Source organism: Scylla paramamosain, chromosome 12, assembly GCF_035594125.1.
Source record: "Scylla paramamosain isolate STU-SP2022 chromosome 12, ASM3559412v1, whole genome shotgun sequence".
NCBI classification, from domain to species: domain Eukaryota; kingdom Metazoa; phylum Arthropoda; class Malacostraca; order Decapoda; family Portunidae; genus Scylla; species Scylla paramamosain.
In genome coordinates this window covers 9,157,501-9,178,898 of record NC_087162.1, presented here as the reverse complement: position 1 = coordinate 9,178,898, position 21,398 = coordinate 9,157,501, and the positions used below count along the sequence as shown (strand labels likewise).

At 46.6% G+C, this 21,398-nt stretch overlaps 3 protein-coding genes across 3 annotated transcripts in view; all 3 read left to right on the top strand.

Annotated features, from left to right (window-relative positions):
• Positions 1 to 21,398, top strand: part of LOC135105664 (netrin receptor UNC5C-like) — a 430,244-nt gene that overhangs the window by 36,042 nt on the left and 372,804 nt on the right. The window contains exon 2 of the mRNA XM_064014055.1: positions 597 to 774. Within this exon, the coding sequence (XP_063870125.1) occupies positions 618 to 774 (157 nt within the window). The 5' untranslated portion in view covers positions 597 to 617. The remainder of the gene's footprint in view (positions 1 to 596; positions 775 to 21,398) is intronic.
• Positions 2,032 to 8,808, top strand: LOC135105662 (uncharacterized). Its single transcript, XM_064014053.1, has 4 exons — positions 2,032 to 4,095; positions 4,196 to 4,291; positions 4,371 to 4,454; positions 4,552 to 8,808. Exons 1-4 carry the CDS (start codon positions 3,912 to 3,914, stop codon positions 6,951 to 6,953), a joined length of 2,766 nt encoding a protein of 921 aa, XP_063870123.1. The 5' UTR covers positions 2,032 to 3,911; the 3' UTR covers positions 6,954 to 8,808.
• LOC135105663 (uncharacterized) lies at positions 15,030 to 16,486 on the top strand. Its single transcript, XM_064014054.1, has 2 exons — positions 15,030 to 15,144; positions 15,323 to 16,486. Exons 1-2 carry the CDS (start codon positions 15,105 to 15,107, stop codon positions 15,826 to 15,828), a joined length of 546 nt encoding a protein of 181 aa, XP_063870124.1. The 5' UTR covers positions 15,030 to 15,104; the 3' UTR covers positions 15,829 to 16,486.

Here is a 21,398-nt window from a genome sequence, read left to right as displayed (position 1 = left end):
ATATTTGAGTAGTGGAGGTGTCAGTGGCATGCGCGTCTCTCTCTCTCTCTCTCTCTCTCTCTCTCTCTCTCTCTCTCTCTCTCTCTCTCTCTCTCTCTCTCTCTCTCTCTCTCTCTGTAACTCGGTACGTAAAGAGCATTCAAACATTCATTATGTATCCTTTGTGTGTGTGTGTGTGTGTGTGTGTGTGTGTGTGTGTGTGTGTGTGTGTCAGTGTGTGTGTGTGTTGCCCTGACTCATGATGCTGATTGATTTTACCATTGACTGTTCCGTGTATAGCGCGTGTGCCGCCCTCCTAATTGTCCGATCGGTGATAATTGCCCCGTCATCGTGTCGGAGTAATTTGATGCTTTAACCCCCGAATTTCCTGATGTACGGCGGGAAAGGCCCGAAATTAGGCGGGGAGTTATCGTTGTGTGACTGTGTATGTGCGTGTGACTGTATGTGTGTGTGTATGTGTGTGTGTGTGTGAGTGTTCGTGTAACTGTTTGTGTACTAGCGTATGTGTGTTTGCGTGCTAGATATTGCGTGCGTCAGTCAATACACGCTCATTTATTCCTTTTGTGTAATTACGATTTGTTTCCCTGTATTTGCAGATGTAAGGGGAGGCGGGCAGGATGGTGAAATGGGCCCAGGGGGAGCGCCGCCCCCTCCCTGGCGCCCCCCGCCCCCCACAGCGGCGCCCGGAAGTCCTGTTGGCCCTTCTGCTGCTCCTTCAGGCGGCGGTCTTTCTGCCCACCGCCACCGCCGACCCCGCCCCTCACCCTGGCCCAGGTCTGTTTCTGCCTTGTGTTTGCTTAGTTGTAGTCCAGACCACGTGATTCAGGCTCCTGTTGTTCTTTCTCCTTATGACGTAGGCTCTTGTGTTTCTTTCTCCTTATAACTCGAGTTTATGTTGTTCTGTTTCCTTGTGACTCGTACTTCCCTTTTTGTTTCCATGTGACTCAAGTTCCTGATGTTCTTTTCCATGTGAATTGATTTCCTATTGTTCTGTTTATATGTGACTCGAATTTCTGTTATTTTGTTTTCATGTGACTCCAGATCCTGTTGTTTTGCTTTTATGTGATTCGTGATTCTTTTGTCTCCATATGTCTCAAGCTTCCGTTGTTCTCTCTGTCTACTTTTAATCCAGGAAAACAGTAACCAGCTCCACCGTCAAGTTTGTTTCTCCCTTCTGTTAACCTATTTGTAGTTCAGAGCTTATGACTTATGTTCCTGTTGTTGTCTCTATATCCACTTTTAATTCAGGAAGGCAGTAATGAACAGTAGTTGGGAAATTGCCACCAGAGTCCCCATCCTGAAATGGCATGCCGCCCAGGTCGCCATTGCATGGCGACCTGGACGGCATGCCATTTCAGGATGTGGACCCTGTTGGCAATTACCCGGAGTGGCGATCCATTTCAGGATGGAGACCCTGACTGTAAATAGAGTGTTGGAGGATGGGAGAGGGAGGGAGGGGGGGGGAGGGGGGGGAGGGGGATCCCACCCCCACCCCAGGAGCGACTCTGATGGCATGCCATATTGTGAGTGTGGGGTTGATCAAGTTGCAATGGGGAAACCTGACAGCAATTTTCCGTAGACTTCAGTGGCAGTCCATGTCAGGATGGAGACCCAGGCTTGGGAAAGGGAGGATGGCGATTCACGACGGCAACACCAAGGGGTGGGGGGGGAGGGAGGGGGGAGGGACGGTGACGGCGACACTGACGGAGAGGTGGGGGGCGTGCGTCCTTATCCTTCGGCGACGATGGAATGACTAAATGAATCAATGATGGTGGGTGGAAAATAATTGAGTGAAAGGAGGGGGGGGAGGGTGTGGACTGGCGGCCAGACGTGGAAGTCGCCACACACACGCGTGGCTAGGGGACTGTGACGGCAATGCCGTGTAGGTCGCCCTTTCACGTCCCCCCCCCCCCCCACCCCCAACCCACCCACCCAGGGGCGACTCTGACGGCAAGCCATATTGCGATGGTGATCCTGATAGCAATTTTCCATAGATCCATGCTTGGGAAGGGGGGGGTGATTCACGACGGCAAACACCAAGGGGGGGGAGGGAGGGGGGAGGGACGGTGACGGCGACACTGACGGAGAGGTGAGGGGGCGTGCGTCCTTATGCTTCGGCGACGATGGAATGACTAATGAATCAATGATGGTGGGCGGAAAATAATTGAGTGAAAAGGGGGTGGAGGGGGGGAGGAGAGGTGATGGGGGGGCTGGCGGGCAGACGTGGCAGCCGCCCGCCACACACGCGTGATTAGGGGGACTCTGACGGCGCCTGCCATAGAAGTCGCCCTTTCCCTTTCATTCACGGAATCCTGGAGGGTGGGATGACCGAGTGTTGCCATCACGCGTTCCCTCCGACATCTCAATACATCCCCTATGGTCAAGGTCGTCGCGACTGCCGCACGAGATCCCGTTACCTGTCCATCCTTTTTACCTGGAGAAAGCGTCTGTGACGGCCAGGGCGGAGCGGCGGCCTCTTCCACTTTCACCGACCACCAGCGGCATGGCTGACGTAATACTTATGTCGGATGGCGGTCTTATTACTATCATTATTATTATTATTATTATTATTATTATTATTATTATTATTACTATTATTATTATTATTATAGCCGACACGTGCTCCCTCCGATATCTCAGTACATTCCCCTATGGTCAAGGTCGTCGCGACTATCCACGCCGTACCGCCATAATCTCCAGTCTGCCGACGTATATATGTCATGAAAAGGTAAAGTTTAAAGTCAGTCTGTTAGTTGACAGGGTTTAAAAAACATGTCATTGAGAGATAGTGACGATATATACGTATACCTATCTTCTCTTGCAGGTGGTAGGTCATTTCCCAACAACACAACAACAGAATTTGAAAACAGAATCTTACCCATTCATTTAGACACCGGCAGGGATTATGAAGTCGGCCTGTGTAATATTTTATTCCCTAAATATTTCTACTGCATTGCGGAAGGGGATCCAAATTCCAGTATATCGTTCTATGGTCGGGTTAAGCAGTCAGACTTTGATATGTATGAATATAATATGTATACCTATCTACCGGAAAGGAATATCATCTCCAATTTTACCGATAAGAACATACCGGCCATAACTAAGGCAATTAATGGACAGATAGTGAGAGAACTTCAAGCAATCTTGAATGACTCCTTTAAGATCTATTTCCCTTACTCGGATATCATTTATTATGACCGCGACTTGGAGCGGGTCGTTGTGAATAACGCGATTGTCCCTCCTAATGACGATCGTATTTACAGTGATATAAGTATAAAATTTGCATCGCATATAGCTCACATTCTGGGTTTCAATCCAAATTTTCGCTACACCGTCTACTTTCAAAGATCTGGCGACGGCATTTCATCTTCCGACGCCAGCGAAGCTTCCTCCTCATCACCCATAAAATTATTCGCTCAATACGTACCGCGAGCTGATGCAGGGACGGATTATATGTACGTTTATACCGACATCATTTCCCCCTCGCGATTTGGCAACCAACTAGTTAATATATTAGACGTCATACCACTCCCCGGCGACAGCACCAGTAAAGGTGCGAATTCAATTACGTATAAACCACTTTCTGCATCAACTATAGAGAGTGTGGCCATCAAAATTGCTAATCAAAGAGGCAAACCTATTCAGTTTGAAGATGGGGAAAACAGTGTTACTTGCGTGTTACATATAAGACCACGTTAACTTTGCGTCTCGGACGTAAAATTTTGAAGAGAATCGATCAAGGTGGGATAATGGGTGGAGTGGAGGATAATGAAACAGGCAGGTGTTGCCTACTTCCGAGTCAAGGCACGCGCCTCGCGACCATCTGCGCGGGAAGCTTCAGTGTTTCCCCGCGCGGCATGGCGGCCGGGACAAAGTGTTGACAATGTTATAGAAAAAAAAAAGAAAAGAAAATGGGTGTTCACTGTGGAACAGCAGAGGCGCGGATTTTATGTGAAGTGTGTGGGAGATGGCGCACTAATCCATCCTGCCCCTCATGTGTGGAAGACCAGTGTGATTTATGCGAGCGGTGTGGACTTCTGTTTCCACATCCACCGCCAGAACACACCTGCGAAGTTGGCAATCCTGCTTCTTCTGGTAAGCATTATTACTTATTTTGGCGGGAATGTATAATAATAAAGATGAAATGACTGTCAATCTTTACAAGTTTGAGCTCTGAGCACATCTTCCTGTACAGGCTCACACTCGATTGAGGTTGAGCAGAACGCCGGCGTAGAAGGCCCACGTCGGCGGACGTCACAAGGCGACATCCCACGCGGAGGCGGGGGAAGAGGTGAGAAAAAAAAAAATACTACAAATAATAAAGCAATAAATACGGTGCCACCGCCACTACTAATATTCTTTTTTTTAAGACTCGCCACGGCCGGGACCGAGTGGATTATCGGGGAACGTATTCAATTCTTCCGAGACTTCAAGTCCTTCACTACCTACACAAGGTAAATATCAATTCAATAATAATAATAATAATAATAATAATAATAATAATAATAATAATAATAAACTGTCGCTGCTACTTCTATTTTTTCTTCCCAGACACGCCACAAGCGGAGGCGGACCACGATGAGCGCAGCATGGCAGGAGAGTCGGCGGATGCAGACCTTGACGAGCGCGGGATGCCGGAAGAGCCGCGGTTAATTGACTCGAGGGAAAATTTTATGAGGAGCTTCACCAGACATCAATATGACATACCTGATCATGTAAGCAGAGATCCACTCGGTCTACTTACCGAATACAGGGAGTTCTTTATACGGGAAATTAGATCATATTTCACGTCACACGGCTCGCCATTCCCCCCCACCCTGAAAATATTTTCACACATTTCTCTGTTACTAGTGAAATTCTCTACCTTAGGCGAGGATGAACATCGAGTCATTCATATTGCTTTTAGAGCACGACTGATCACCTATCAAGATGTGCCTGACCTTGTTGATTTATGGATCCATCAGCTGAACAGTCGGCTGGAAAGCCTTACCAGCGAGACTGAAGGATCTGGTTTTATCATTTCAAGAGTACAGAATTTTTTCATCAACTATTGCTTGCATGTCGCATGTAGTGGCATAGGAGATTATGTTGCTTATCCTAGAGGCGTGCGAGGAGGGAATGAAATTTTCAATCCTGATGGCCGACATTCATCCTGTGTTATTCAGTGTTTGGCGGCTTTCAGACTTCATGCTCGAGGTGTACCTTGGAAAAGAATTCCAAAAATATTACGGAGACGGCATGGCGGAGAGAAATACGTCACGCGCGGAAAAGTAGGCAGTCCAGTGACTTGGGAGAACTTGAGTCAGTTAGAAAGGTTAAATTGTCTGTCTCTGGACGTTTATACACTGACAAAAAGCGGTGAGATATACTATTTAACATTATCAAGAAAAGGCTCGCGGAAGTATAAAACTGTAGTCTCACTCCTTTTACTAGGTGGAAAACATATGACGCTCATTAAAGACGTGGAGAAGCTGCACCGGAAATTGACGAGAAGCAGTCCCACCCCAGAGGGTCATCAGTTTTGCAAAGTATGTTTCAGCTCAGTTCCCAAGTCTGTCAGTTTGAGCGATCACGAGTGTCACTGCGACTTCACTCAAACTCTTCTCTTTCCAGGTGACGGTGAAAAAGTAAAATTTAAAAATTTTGCCTACACCTATCAGCCTGCATACTTAGCATTTTTTGATTTTGAAACTATGATAAAACCTAAGGAGAATAGGAGTGTGATAGCCGAACATGACCCAATTGGTTACTCGTATCTCATCATCAATAGGCATGGAGATGTCGTGGAAAAGAGAAGTTATTTCGGTGAAGATCCCGTGAATAATTTCATTGATAGCCTATCCAATGCTTGGGGAATCATCAAGGAAAGTGTAGTTAGCTATCCAATTAGCATGTCTGCGGAGGATGAAGCCCACTTCAAACGTCAGCGTCACTGCGAGCTCTGCCATCAACCCTTTAATGTGAAAACCCCACCTCATAAACATCACGACCACTCATTACCACAAAATAATTACAAGGGGGCTTTGTGCGCGCGATGCAACCTCCAGTGTCGTGACATGAGGAAATATCTCATCACTCTGGCACATAATATGAGCTTTGACGTCTCCTTAATCATAAAAGACCTTCACTTGCCAGAGTCGCACGTGGACATCCTTGCCAAGTCAGAATCGCATTTATTGAAAGTAAGGATTAAGGAATTGCAGTTTCAGGACACGCTTTCCATTATGAATGCTGGCCTCGGTCATCTCGCTCAGAGTCACGTGCAGGCGGGCTATAGCACGCGTTACGCCCAGGAAATGGTGAATTACCTCCCCGAGGATGTAAGGCGTGTAATTTGCACTCAAAAACAGTTTCTTTGTTATGAGTACATCACCGACCTTGGCCGCTTAGAAGATCGACAATTGCCACCTCGTGAGGCATTTTATGACACGCTCAAGGGGAAGGCCCTGCCACCTGGAGAATATGAACACGCTCAAAGCGTGTGGAGTATGACATCCTGCCGCACTTTAGGCGATTACATAAGACTGTATTGTGAGATTGATGTGGGATTATTAGCCGACACATATCTCAAATATAGATCATACCTGCATGAATTTTATGGGCTGGACGTGACACATTACGTGTCACTGTCTTCTTATGCTTATGACGCTTTTTTAAAGTCGACAGGCGTTCAACTTGATCCACCTTACGATCCTAACATGTATCACCTGATCAAAAGAAATGTACGAGGAGGCTTTGTAACTTGCGTCAGGCCACACCTGCAGTCAAACCACCAACCCGACGGCGGACCCGGCACCTATGTGTTCTATCTGGACTATAATTCATTATATGCAAGCGTTATGTGTTCCCCCCTGCCTATGGGTGACATCAAAAAGCTTTCTCAGTCAGAGATGGATGATTTTTTTGAAGTTGGCATCCAGAATCATGCGACAGATGGCGACGTCGGTTACTGACTGCATTTAGACAGCTGTGACGTTTCCCCCGACGTAGCTCGGATCACGGACGAGTTCCCTCTGTGCCTCGCACACATGACTATTACAGAAGATGACATCTCACCGTACAGTAAAAGACTGTTAGAAGCTGAGGGTCGTAAGCTGGGGAGGAAAAATCGTAAACTCGTGGCCAGTCATAAGGGACTGAAAGATCATCTCATCAGTCTGGAATTGCTGCAACTTTTACTCTCACTTGGACTGGAAATACAATGTGTTCATGCTATATATAGGTTCAGACAGGCTCCATACCTGAAACCTTTCATAGAAAGGAACGTCGCTCAGCGTAAAAATGAGACGTGCGCCATTAAAAATCGCATTTGCAAACTGATGTCAAACGCAGTTTATGGTAGATCCATGTTATCTGAAGTGAAGTATGGCCTCCAGCAGAAATTAGTGACAAAAAGAAAGACTTTCCTGAAGTATGCAAGAAATCCATCCTTTAAAAGGGTCCACCAATTAGGCGAGGACCGAGTCATATGTGTCAACAGTAAGAATACGATTAAAATCAGGCAGCCAAATTACTTGGGATACCATATTTTAGAAGTGGCAAAGAAGTACATGTACAACTTTTGGTATCGTGTCATCAAAGCTAATTATGGGGAGAGAGCTAAATTAGCTTATGAAGATACTGACAGTTTCATTTTCAGTCTGCACATACCTACAAACTTAAATGATGAACTGAAACATGGACCCATGGCAAATTTTCTCGACACCAGTAACTTTGCTTCAGATCACCCGTGTTTTAATGGGGAGCGGAAGGGTCAACTAGGCTTGTTGAAATCTGAAACCGGATCCACGCTCATCAAAGAGGCGATTATATTAAAGCCAAAGATGTATTCGCTGCTGTTGGAAGATGACAAGCAAGTATCTCGAGGTAAAGGCATTCCAACTCACCTTCAGCAAAATATATTGCATCAGCAGTATAGGGAAACACTTAATAATGTCGCATGTGGGATGGTGGATTGCTATAATATTAGGAATGTGAAAGGACAAATTTGTACCACTCGTATGCGAAAGCGAACGTTGTCACATTTTGACGACAAGCGCTTTCACGTCGATGGCTATACCTCAAGGGCGTATTATCACCCCGACAATGATCCGCGGGAAAGAGATGTGGAGAATGAGATGGAAGAGGAGGTGGCGGTGGATGTGGGGGAGGTGGAGGTGGATGAGGAAGAGGAGGAGGAGGAGGAGGAGGAGGAGGAAGAGGAAGAGGGGGAGGAAGAGGGGGAGGATGGGGTAATGAGTGGTCTGTGGCGTGATCGGGAGAGACTTTCCGCGGCATTATTCACATCATGATTAAGGGGTAGAGAAAGAGAGGACGCAGCTGCTAGCAGACACCCTTCATGTAATGTAAAAAAACATTTGCTCTGACCACGTAGGCTAAGGAAGAGGGGGAGGTGGAGGATGGGTTGTGTCGTGATCGGGAGTGGCCTTCCATGACATTATTCACGTCATAATTAAGGGGTGGAGAGAGACCGCGGCCGCCAGCAGCTGCCATTCATGTAATGTAAGAACATTTGTTTTGAGTATGGAGTTAAGGAGAGGAATGAGGAGATTGTTCATGTACTGTAAGGACATTTGTACTGCCCACGTGGGGATAAGGAGGATGAGGAGGAGGAGGTAATGTAAGAACATTTGTACTTAGGTTAAGGAGAGGGGGGAGAAGGGGGGGAGGTTGAGGAAGAGGTGTGGGTCGGGGGAGATCCACGTCATAATTAGAAGGCAGGGATGAGGATGCAGCTGGGAGGTTAGTTATGCTGTTACCTACATGACCATGTAAATAAAGGTTAAGTAATAAATACTGTAAACATATCGTAGCGTCTTTTAGTAACCCTCTGAACTTAACATGGACAAGACATTTAGCGAAGAGATGCTGAATCTCTTCAGATATCCTGCACGCATAATTATTGCAGGTTATACAAATTCCGGCAAAACACACCTCTGCAATAAAATTATAGAGAAATATCAGCATGGATTTAACAGAATTATCATTTGTGGCGTCTCATCGCATTCGCTGCAGCAGAATTCCCCTTTTAAAGATAAGGTCGAAGTGCATGAGAAAATTATTGATCCCGTGATGGATGATAACAGTCCATACGCCGACCCGCAAACGCACACACTCCTGATATTAGATGACAATTTCCTCACGGCTGGCAATTCTCAAACGATAGCAGAGGCTTTCACCAAAGGGAGACATAAAAATTTGTCAGTTATAATGATAGCACAGAATGTCTTTTTCCCCGGAAAGTATGCTAGAACGATAACTTTAAATGCCTCACATTACATTCTTATGAAAAACAGAGATATATATCAAATTGAATGTCTGGGCAGGCAACTTTATGGAAGGGAGCGCGCCAAACACTTTGTGGAAATTTATAAAAATGTCGTGCTTAGACGAGATCACGGTTATTTGTTGTGTGATTTATCCCCGAACGCACCCGAAGAAATTCAACTGCGCACGAATATTGTGGATGAGTCACCCTGTGAGAAAGTCTATCTGCTATGAACGCCGTTTTGGACGAACTTTACCGGGATATGACGAATCCTGCGGCTTTAGGAGGTGTGCAAGCACTCTACAGAGAGGGGAAGAAAAGGGATAAGAATCTAACACTCCGCGATGTGAGGGCATTTCTGCAGGGCAACCGCACTTATACGCTTCACAAGCCGACACTGAAACGTTTTCCGCGACGAAAAATTCTCGCTCCTAAACCGTCCGTCATTTTAACTTGCGATTTGGCCGATTTTGCGAGGCTGCACAGACACAATGGCGGCGTCCGATACATCATGTTTTGCCTGGACGTTTTCAGCAGATACTTGAAAGTGGCAACGCTGACAAGTAAATCCGGACACAGTAGCCTGCAAGCGCTGAAAAAAGTTCTAGAGTCGGGGAGTTTTACAGGCGTGTCGCGTCTTTTTACCGATCAGGGATCCGAATTTTATAATCAAGCAGTGAAAAAATATCTAACTTTGAAAGGTATTACCTTGTATTCCAATTACTCGCGTGAAACAAAGGCGAGTTTGGCAGAAAGGGTCATCCGAACCATAAAGACAAAAATATATAAATATCTCACGCAGAACAACACACTGACGTATATTAACGTCTTGCCCACCCTAATAAATACGTACAATCACACCCCACACCGCGGTTTGGGCGGCAACCAAACGCCGGCTCAGGTTCACCGCCTCCGCGAGCTGTCACAAGTCAGGAAGCAATTTAAACGAATGTATTTAAATCGGCCAAGGGGAAAGAAAGTTGTCAGTCATAAATTAGACGTGGGAGACATTGTACGCTTGCAACGTGCTTCCCGAACGCAATTTAAATTCAATAAGGGTTATACCGTCAACAATACCGAGGAGCTTTTTAAGATAAGTCGTGTGGATTACTCACATAAAATCCCTATTTATTTCATAAGGGATTTGGCGGGGGAGGACGTGACCGGCGCTTTCTACAGGGAAGAATTAATCAAGTCCTCTCTTCCCTCACATTACCAGGTCGATATATTACGATCGAAGGTCGAGCGAGGTAAGAGAAAGTACTTCGTCCACTGGCGTGGGTACCCAGATAAATTTGACAGCTGGATAGATGCGGACGACTTAGTATAAGATATGGATGAGGAAAAACCATTGATATTGAAGTACAAGGATTTGGTTTTTCTCCTCTCGCATGTCACCCCTAAATTGCGGAAGCAGGTCTTGCAAAGTTTGAATAAGCGCGAAGTCAATTGCATCTCGGAAATATTCGCCAACTTTTTGAAGAGACGCCTGACGGACGACGATACCATCATTAACCGCCTGAAAAAATTCAAGAGTGATATTCGCACTGTAGCCTTGAAGAAGACGCCCGTGTACAAGAAGAAAGCGATTCTAATCTCCAAACGAGGTGGTAACATATTGGCCGCGTTACTCCCGATAGCCGTGTCGGCAATAACAAGTTTACTACAGAGATGAAAGAATATTGTTTAGTTCCCGTCTCAGTTGCCGAGAGGTGTAAGTTTAAACCGACCGACAGCGCAACTCAGCACCGATTCACGTCAAAACAAGTCAAGAAAAAAAAAAAAACTTCACTACCGCTACCGGCCGCCGCCCTCCCCGACGCCGCCACCGTGACGCCACCACCACGCGCACCTGTCAATCCACCCTTGGATGATTTGATTCGAGTTGCCGTTCCTCCTTCCTTTAGAGAATATGGTTTATCTCTCTTGAAATTATTGGAGGGTAAACCTGGGATTTCATGGGATGAGCGCGGTAACTTACTTCCACCATTTTCTGGCATAAGCGTGTTTGATCTCATACGAGTACTCGGTCACGAAAAGGGGGCCGCGAAAAGACTTTCACCCGATAAGCGTCCATTATTATCACTGCTACTTCGCATGGCGCAACTCCCCGCGGATGCCATCAGAAATACGACTCAACGAAGTAAACTGATAGGTGGCGGGGTCGGTGACATCTGGGAAGCATATTAAATGAGAAAGCTCCCCATCTTACTCTGTAAACGAGTAAGTACATCAATAATACATGAGAGCACGTGTTAGGCGCGTCAGGGGTGCAGGCCCACGGATGGATAATTGATGAGGGTTATGGTCAAAAAAGGTTCACCCCCCCCTAACCCACATCCCCTAATAAATAATACGTTCCCCGCCCTCCATCCCTTCCCACCAACAAAGGAAAAAAAATAACACCTGCGTCAATTTGAATGAATAAATTCTACTACGCAGAAGGTGTAATATCGACCAATACGTGTGAATAAAGGTCTGCGATGACACATTTCCCCCTCACTCCCCTCACAGAGGGTTCAACGTGTGGATCAGCCCTCCAATTACTCGTCAAGATGAAGGTGGTCGAGGGCAAGCTGACCGATGGCATCTTCCGCGACCGCCGCTGTTATATCATTTATTCAGTAAATGCCGTCTCCACCGAACCGAGTGGGATTGCGCGGGATCTCAAAACGATTTACCCATACGAGAATACACATGCAGCTAGAAAGAGACTCTACTCGCTTCATCGGGCCACGGCAGACACGAGAGATGACCCAGGACGTATCATTATCCACGCGCCTCCCACAGGAAGCGTAAATCTCCCTCACCTGGTGGCCTGCGTGACTCAGTATGGTTGGGGCGAGGCCGTCGAGGGAAACGAGAAGGCGCGACAGGCAATCGCGACGTCGAAGGATTTGCCTTACGTGGAAGGACTCAAGATGGATACAAGCGTGAATCGACGTCAACACTTCCAGAATTGCCTGAAAAAGATTGCCCTGCTAGCCATGGCGAACGCTGAAGTAGAGCAAATTATTATCCCGGAAGGACTGGGATGTAGAGGTCGCTGCCAGGATGAGTGGAAGAATAATTACCTGCCTATGGTGGAAGGGCTGGCGCAGCGACTTCAACCTTTTGGAGTTGAAACTATTCTGGTGAGGAAGTCTGAATAACTATATCATGTAAATTTTAAAATAAAGTTGATGTGTGTTTGACAAATCGAGTATAAATGTATTCCTTAATTGGGGTGACCGTTATTATTTATTTTGATCATGGCGGGAGCAGCATATCAGACAGAAATAAATAGCTGGTGATTATGCTCGACGTCTTATTCATGACGTGACAACCATCATGACGAGAGCGTTCACACCTCCCACTCGAGCGGAATACGACTTGCTTTTTACGCAAAGCAAAGGTGGAGGTTTAGACGACATCCGGGTTTTTATTCCACCCCATTCAAGAAGAGGTGGCGGTCTATTTTCCGTTTTGAGTGGCTTTGCTAAAAGAGCAATTCCCTTTCTCATGCGCACTGTAGCACCCGAAGCGCTCCAAATGGGAAAAGGTTTATTAACAGATGTTTTAGAAGGGAAGCGACTTCGCGAATCATTAAGAAATAGAGGTGTTGCAGCCGTGAAGGGTGTGGGGGAAAGGATAGTTCGAGGCGGACGAGTAATGAAAAAGAGGAAAGTTGGAGTCGGAAAAAAAAAAAAAAAGAGAAAACCACCAACCAGGCAACTGAAAAGAAAGACTTGCTATAAAGCAGATATCTTCAATATTTAGCTTAGTCGCAAAGATGACTCATTACGGTCCGGATGTGCAGGGTGGAGCGACCTCCACCCCCCTGAGCAATTATCTGACGGCCGTGAGTGAGAACTTTCCGCGGGTGAATCGCTTGCATACCATCGAATCGTCAGTCGCTGCGAGGGGAAAGTTGGACGTATTACCCGTTAATTTAGACGCAAATGCTAATAATCATGCGGGGATCAACGATCCTTACATTGAATTTAGACTGCCTGGTATTCCAGGGCAATTTTTGGATCTATCAACGCTGTCTCTAGAATTGCGAGTTAGCGCGACGAAGGCAGACGGCGCGCCACTAGACGATGACGATCACGTCGTTTTTAGTAATGGTTTGAATAATACGATGTTTAAGTCATGCGCTTGTTATTTTAACGAACAGCTTGTGGAGTCATCCTCTTTGTTCAACTATCACGCCTTCATTAAAATGATTACAACAATCCCTCAGGATAAAATTGACTCTATCGGTCGCGTCGCCTTCTACCACCGCGATTATGATGGATCAAAAGGCATAATCAATAAATTTGATGAAGACTATTTCACGGGAGGGAATAAAGACGAGAAACAAATGATGAAAGATTGTAAAACGCACGGCATTTCGATGACTGCGCCTTTGTTTTCGGATATATCAAGTCTGGACGCTTATCTGCTTGACTCTGTTGATGTGAGAATTCGATTAGAATTGGCTAACAAAACATGGATTCTTAATTCACACCAAGATGCCAGCAGTTTCAAATTTAAGCTCGAGATGGCTAAGTTATGGGTTGACCGCGTCACGCCACATCCGCCCGCCTTAGAATCGTTAAATAACTCCTTGACTCGAAATCCAATGCAATACACTTTTAATAGAACGCTCAATAAAACGTATGTGTTAGCCGCCAATCAAACGTCTTTGATTGCCGAATTACCTTTCGCGCAAATCATACCTCAAAATTTGACCATGGCAATAGTTGATATGGACAGCTTACAAGGCGTAATTGATAAGAATGGTTTATATTTTCAACACGCCGATCTGTCACATGTACATATCACCGTGAACGGGGCGACCATTTATAACGTTCGCAGCTCTTTCCCGCATCACGCGTCAAAATTGTTTTACACGACCCTTGAGTCACTAGGATTGGACACGCGTAATTCCCTAACATTTGATGCATTTAATAAAGGTCGGACAGTATGTTTCTTTAACTTTGTGACGGAGGACGTGCACAATGCCATCCCTCTGGATAAATCAGGAAATCTAAGAATTAATCTGTCGTTTGCCAAGGGACGTAATCACAACCGCGTCATAATGTTTTTCGCCGACACTACTGGCGTCATAGAAATTGATCATTATCGTCACGTTCGCTGCATTGTCCGCGCATAAGCCGTCATGAATGCACGTGAAATACAGGCCGGTCTAGCAGGCATCTTGGGCGATCGAGTTTATTTTTTAGGCTGTCACGATCATCGCCATGTGACAGATCTGATAAATCTTGCCAGAAAACAGGTGAAGCCATGCGTTTTCATTCTAAATACATTGAGTGACTCAAAGACCATGGGCCACTGGATTACTGTTTATCTTAATTTTCAAAGTCAGACCATAGGCTATTACGATAGCTATAACTTGCATCCCAAATACAATTCCGCTGTCTTACATCATTTTATGCAAACTTGTCCACATATGAAAATTAGCACATTAAATTATCGACTTCAGGGGTTGAATTCCCTCGTGTGTGGCATTTATTGCATGTTCTTTTGCCTTCTACTGAGTTGGCATACATTAAAACGTGCAATGTGCATTATTCACGCCACCTTCAAAAAGCATCAATATCTATATAATGACAAAAAAATTACTCGTATGGCATACGTAATATTTCGTAATATGCCGCATTGCATGCCTACGTTTTGCCCAGCCGGCAGCCGGGCGAGATGTCGTAACATCTGTAAAGCGGTAATAAGGTAGATTGGGGGGTGGGGTGGGGGTGGGAAAGGGGGTCAATATGGAGTAATTGCTGACGGATAAGCGTCACTTCGCCATCACCTCTCAACCCAGTCGGACGTCGAAGCCTCATCTCCAAGAATGGAGCAAGCTAACAAACATTTCATCTTGAGAACTGCGGGTGAGTACGCCATTACCTTGCACGGCATCTGACATCTTCACCATTGTAAATTACATTAACGTTCTTTGCCAATGAATAAGAAGAGGGAGAGTGGGAGGGGAAATAAAAACTTTTCCATTGTTCTCATCGTTTTTTTTTTTTTTTTTTTTTTTTTTTTTTTTTTTTTTGTCTGTTACAGAACGCATCTCTTTCCGCTTTGATATCTATCTGGGCGATGCTGGGGGTAAGCGAAGCCGTGCTGACCATGAGGATGTCAATGTGGAGAAAATGTCAGAACCTGCAAAGAAGAAATTGATCTTTAGTGATGACGACATGTCGCCACTGCCGGCCAGCCCACCTCCTGACGCTCCATCAGGACAGGAGTCGCAACAGCAGCAGCCGGCATCGCAGTCGATTCCGCCACCTCAGGAGTCGCTGATGCCACCTCCGACCGAAGCACAGCCGCAACGGTCAGATGAGTCGACAGTAGGCGGCAAAGAGGGTCAGGAGGTGAAGAAGAAGTCGCAGGAAAACAGAAAAAAAAAAAATATTCCCCCTAACACGCCAGAGGACGACAGCACACCAAAACTCCCCGTTGCTCCAGCCGCCCCTCGTAAGAAGCTGGTTCCTAGAGTTATTAAAACTACGCCCGTCATTGACAGCGATGACGATGATCTCTTCGCCTTCAATTCGCAAATGTTTTGAATGAAAGAGATGTATTTGCCCTAATAAGCAATGAGCTGTATTTGTCCTAATAAAAATAAAATGTTCCATCGACTCTGCATAACCTTTCTAATAATAATAATAATAATAATAATAATATTAATAATAATAATGATAGTAATAAGACCGCCATCCGACATAAGTATTACGTCAGCCATGCCGCTGGTGGTCGGTGAAAGTGGAAGAGGCCGCCGCTCCGCCCTGGCCGTCACAGACGCTTTCTCCAGGTAAAAAGGATGGACAGGTAACGGGATCTCGTGCGGCAGTCGCGACGACCTTGACCATAGGGGATGTATTGAGATGTCGGAGGGAACGCGTGATGGCAACACTCGGTCATCCCACCCTCCAGGATTCCGTGAATGAAAGGGAAAGGGCGACTTCTATGGCAGGCGCCGTCAGAGTCCCCCTAATCACGCGTGTGTGGCGGGCGGCTGCCACGTCTGCCCGCCAGCCCCCCCATCACCTCTCCTCCCCCCCTCCACCCCCTTTTCACTCAATTATTTTCCGCCCACCATCATTGATTCATTAGTCATTCCATCGTCGCCGAAGCATAAGGACGCACGCCCCCTCACCTCTCCGTCAGTGTCGCCGTCACCGTCCCTCCCCCCTCCCTCCCCCCCCTTGGTGTTTGCCGTCGTGAATCACCCCCCCCTTCCCAAGCATGGATCTATGGAAAATTGCTATCAGGATCACCATCGCAATATGGCTTGCCGTCAGAGTCGCCCCTGGGTGGGTGGGTTGGGGGTGGGGGGGGGGGGGGGACGTGAAAGGGCGACCTACACGGCATTGCCGTCACAGTCCCCTAGCCACGCGTGTGTGTGGCGACTTCCACGTCTGGCCGCCAGTCCACACCCTCCCCCCCCTCCTTTCACTCAATTATTTTCCACCCACCATCATTGATTCATTTAGTCATTCCATCGTCGCCGAAGGATAAGGACGCACGCCCCCCACCTCTCCGTCAGTGTCGCCGTCACCGTCCCTCCCCCCTCCCTCCCCCCCCACCCCTTGGTGTTGCCGTCGTGAATCGCCATCCTCCCTTTCCCAAGCCTGGGTCTCCATCCTGACATGGACTGCCACTGAAGTCTACGGAAAATTGCTGTCAGGTTTCCCCATTGCAACTTGATCAACCCCACACTCACAATATGGCATGCCATCAGAGTCGCTCCTGGGGTGGGGGTGGGATCCCCCTCCCCCCCCTCCCCCCCCCTCCCTCCCTCTCCCATCCTCCAACACTCTATTTACAGTCAGGGTCTCCATCCTGAAATGGATCGCCACTCCGGGTAATTGCCAACAGGGTCCACATCCTGAAATGGCATGCCGTCCAGGTCGCCATGCAATGGCGACCTGGGCGGCATGCCATTTCAGGATGGGGACTCTGGTGGCAATTTCCCAACTACTATGAACTTCACCGCCAGGTCTCCCTACACGAGCTGGCTGGGTGTGGGTGTGGCTTGTGTGGCTCGTGCAGGAATGAATAGCGAAAGGTAGCATGGCCTCTTTACCCTCACCATACTAATGTCAATTGCTTATATAAACCTCTGTCGCCCTTTGTACCATCGCTCTCCAGTTTTCTTTATACTCTTCTACTCACGGTTGACTAAATTTGCGATTCGTCATTTTAATGTTAGTGCCCCCATCCTTTTTTTTTTTTTTTTATAGGAGATCGTGAGAAATCTTAAATTCAATAACTTTTTATCTGCCCAGAATCTTTATATTCCCACGGCACTCGCTTGTCCGCTTTATCTCTTTCTATCACGTCTGCGTCCAGCATCCTTTTTCCTCTCGTTCTCTGCCTGACCTCTCGTTGGCCTCTTCTATGCAGGAGTCACTATTAACGCTGCAACAAATTACTGGTCTTGGCGGCCTCCGGGAACAGAAACTCGTCCCGTGAAAGGCGTAGCTGATAATAACAGTAGAGATTAGGCAAGCCATTGTCAGTGCCAGATTATCATAACAGATTGCGCTGATCTTAAATGAAGGAATCTCCAGGTATAGTTTGCTTCAGTTCCTGCAAAGAGATGATTGGGCTACCACGTTTTCTCATCTCCTTTGAATTTTACATTGTTTTGATCATTATCGTAATAGAACTACGCGTAGCCGCGTATGAGAGCGTGCTCAGTCTTTGTGCTGGCTGATGTATCTTCTGTCTCCGCGTAAGTTGCTGGGAGGCTTCGTAAATATTCATAAGTTATAATGAAGCGCATCTGAATTAGTAGCAGCCCTCTAATTTACTTGCGATTTTATTGATATCAGTAACGAAAATTCAGGGAAGGCCAAAAATAAAATGCAGGTGCAATGTAATTTCAAGATGGTGGAGATCTTGGCGGGTCATGGAAAGTTCAACGAAGGAGCGCCCTCTTACCTCCCGCAAGATGGCCTATCGCCCGCCCCACCCGCTGCCTCTCCACCGCACCCTCGTGCAACCTTTTGATCGATTGTATCTACACGCCAGGGCTTGGCAACCTTGGGTTATTAGCGCCCTCTGTTGAAACCTCCATCAGAGAGAGGCACTTGCATGTAACTCGCAGCTGGGAAAACTATCAAGGATAGCATCGGGTGAGGAAACCAATCACTGTGCCAAGAGTTTCACTGCAAGAAGACAGCTCGTCTGCATTCTTGGGACACACACACGACTTGAATGTTTAGACCAGACTTTTATGATCCACTGTGGTTGCAAGATAAGTGTGTACAAGGCAGGGCCACCGAGAGGTAGAAACAACAGCTGCTTTCACCTTGCGAGAGTTTTTAAGAGCCAGTGCGGGTGCCGCCAGCGTTGTCCGGTCGACTGATGATGGGTCGGCCACGGTGCTTACCTGTCCGACCCTCTGCTATCTCCTTCCTCCTACTGCCTAACCTCTCATTATCCCCGCTCACCTGCTGCCTGCTTCCCCACCTGCTTGCCCCTCAACACCACAACATTGTCTCAGGGCCTTCCTCAAGCTCTCCTGACTTCATCACTCTCAGTCGTGTAGGAGTTTACTTCTTGGTCAACACATTAGTGCACGAATGCCTTTTGGAGATAAAAGCTACGTGCCGAGGAGCGTTCATGGAGGGTCAGTGTTATCAGCAACACGCTTTATAAGGAGAAAGTCTTATTTTTGTGCATTTAACATGTAATTCTTTCGTTGGCTTGTTTTCCAATTATGGTGTATTTCAGTACGATATATGTATATCAAAGTTAAATGTTAATGTAATGAAACTTGCTTCCGATACAGAATGCCTCTCTGTGATAAAGGAATGCATTAGTAACCGTACCTTAATTCAATAGTTCGCTGTCAACACTTGCAGATGTTCCAGATGGTCGTCATTGGCGTTCAGACTGATTGCTGCAAGTCTGAGAAAATTGCCTCGGTGAGAGCTGGCCAGGTGGTTTACCTGGGCAACGAGAGGTATTGACGTTATCACCTCGCCTCACTTGCTGCATCATGAGTTTTGAGTGCCGGCAAGCAGACCATGTGTGGAACTGTGAGTGGAGCGAAATATTTCAGTAGAGAAGAGAAACAAGGCCAGCATATGTTGGTATTGAGGATTAGGTGATAGCATCAGTCACTCTGGGAACGTTCATAGTTATTACTGCTTTGATGAATTGCTCGGGTACCGTTCAACTAGATAGTTTTGAGCGAAACTTTCTGCCGATGTACACACACCTGCTGGGAGGCTCTGCTGGTCTCAGGCCCATGTGTGGTTGGCGGTGCGATAACATATCTCAGGATTGACTCGCTTTTGATACAAGATTCTGGATTAAATCATGTCAAATTGGAATTCAGCTTCTAATTCAATTTTGAAAGAGAAATTGATAGAAATGAATTGTCCAGCGGCCATCCGCCTCGCAGGTGTAACATCAGAGGACAATAAATTAAATTCGCTTTCGAAATTTGTATAAAAGCGTTATTTAATTGACACAATTGGCCAAAGGATTTCAATAGGTGGCGTTATTGGAAGCACAGATATCGACACAGGATTTGAAAGTACCTCTTTATTGGTTTAATAACCCGCTGTTGGATCAATCAAGCCGGGGAAAACAGGTTACGGAAAGAAATAAGAAAAAAGAAAAAAAAAAAAAGAGAGACATAGTCTTTTATCGCAACTCGCTGACACGACCAAAAAGCCAAGCATTGTACCTGAATTTGATGAATGGCTTCTGTCCGGCGAGAGCGAGCCATTGTGTGCACAGGATCCGGGCGACCTGTTTGGCGGCGGCGAAAGAGATGTTTGTGCAAATTCTGATGGGCGCCTGCGGTGAGCGGCGCAGCGGGGGCAGGGCACCGACCCGCTTACGGCTGTCCCTGCGGCTTGCAACGGTGGGCGCGGCGCGGTACTCAGGAAGAGAGAGAGAGAGAGAGAGAGAGAGAGAGAGAGAGAGAGAGAGAGAGAGAGAGAGAGAGAGAGAGAGAACAGCGGAACATGATTGGCCGTGACTTTGGGATCAGTTTGATGGTGACTTGCAATTCCTTGTCACTTAGAAAACAAAAATAAAACGAAGTAAGCAAAAACACGACGAAATATTGCTCGTAAAACTCCAACAGTACAGTAAAACTCGCACATTTTTTTCCACCACACAAATTTAATTGCTCGTAAGATACATATAATTTAAATGCGAATATAAAACTATTAAATATTGAAGTTAGTAAATAGGAGGAAGAAATCGGATGCAATATGTTGAGACTAAGGTAGGGAAGACTAAGGTAGAGAAGGGAAGGGAAGGGCACGCGGAGGGGATTTATTGCGCAGATGTGGCGGGAAGAAGGATGGAGGAACACGACAGAAAGAAGACAAAAGGAAAAGAAGAATAAAACCAGGAAATGTATTGCGTAGGACGAAAAAAAAAATGAGGAGATTGATGTTGAGGGGAAAAACTAGTTACAGAGAGAGAGAGAGAGAGAGAGAGAGAGAGAGAGAGAGAGAGAGAGAGAGAGAGAGAGAGAGAGAGAGAGAGCGGAAACAATCAAGCATACAGGCAAACAAACATACACGGCAGCTGTGTGATGAGGGAGCGAAGAGAAATTACAGTAATTGGTCAAATGGGTTATGAGATGGTGCTGTGAAGGGAGAAGAACAGAAGGGTAGTGAGGGAGAGGGAGAGGAAACAGCCACTCTTCTCCTTCTCTGCCTTCTCTTCCTCATCCTTATCGTCTTCCTTGTCCATCTCGTCTTTCTCCTGGGTCTTCTAGTTCTTTTCGTTATTCTGTTTCTTTTCTCGTTCTCCTCCTCGTCCATTTCCTCGTCATTTTCCTTTTTAATTTCTTTTTTTTTTCGTCCTTCTCCTCTTTCTCTTCCTCCTTACTCCTCTTCCTACTAGTCCTCCCCCTTTCTTCTCGTCCTTCTCCTAAGTCTTATTGCTCTCCTCCTCCTCCTCCTCCTCCTCCTCCTCCTCCTCCTCCTCCTCCTCCTCCTCCTCCTCCTTCGCGGCATCATTATTGTTCCTCCACCTTTGTCAATTTTGTAGCACAGGACGTAATTTTCCGCTCCAAAGACTCACACCGGGCCGCCCCCGCGTGTCGGGTCACCCACACTAAGCCTCGTGATGCTAATGAAAAATAAACCCCAGAATT

What these genes read in the sequence shown, in the direction of transcription:
- LOC135105662 (XM_064014053.1), top strand. Translation starts at nt 3,912, where the DNA reads ATGGGTGTTCACTGTGGAACAGCAGAGGCGCGGATTTTATGTGAAGTG. An exon ending in ACGCGGAGGCGGGGGAAGAG is followed by an intron (nt 4,292 to 4,370) that starts GTGAGAAAAAAA and finishes CTTTTTTTTAAG; the next exon opens with ACTCGCCACGGCCGGGACCG. An exon ending in TCCTTCACTACCTACACAAG is followed by an intron (nt 4,455 to 4,551) that starts GTAAATATCAAT and finishes TTTTCTTCCCAG; the next exon opens with ACACGCCACAAGCGGAGGCG.
- LOC135105663 (XM_064014054.1), top strand. Translation starts at nt 15,105, where the DNA reads ATGGAGCAAGCTAACAAACATTTCATCTTGAGAACTGCGG. An exon ending in TTTCATCTTGAGAACTGCGG is followed by an intron (nt 15,145 to 15,322) that starts GTGAGTACGCCA and finishes TGTCTGTTACAG; the next exon opens with AACGCATCTCTTTCCGCTTT.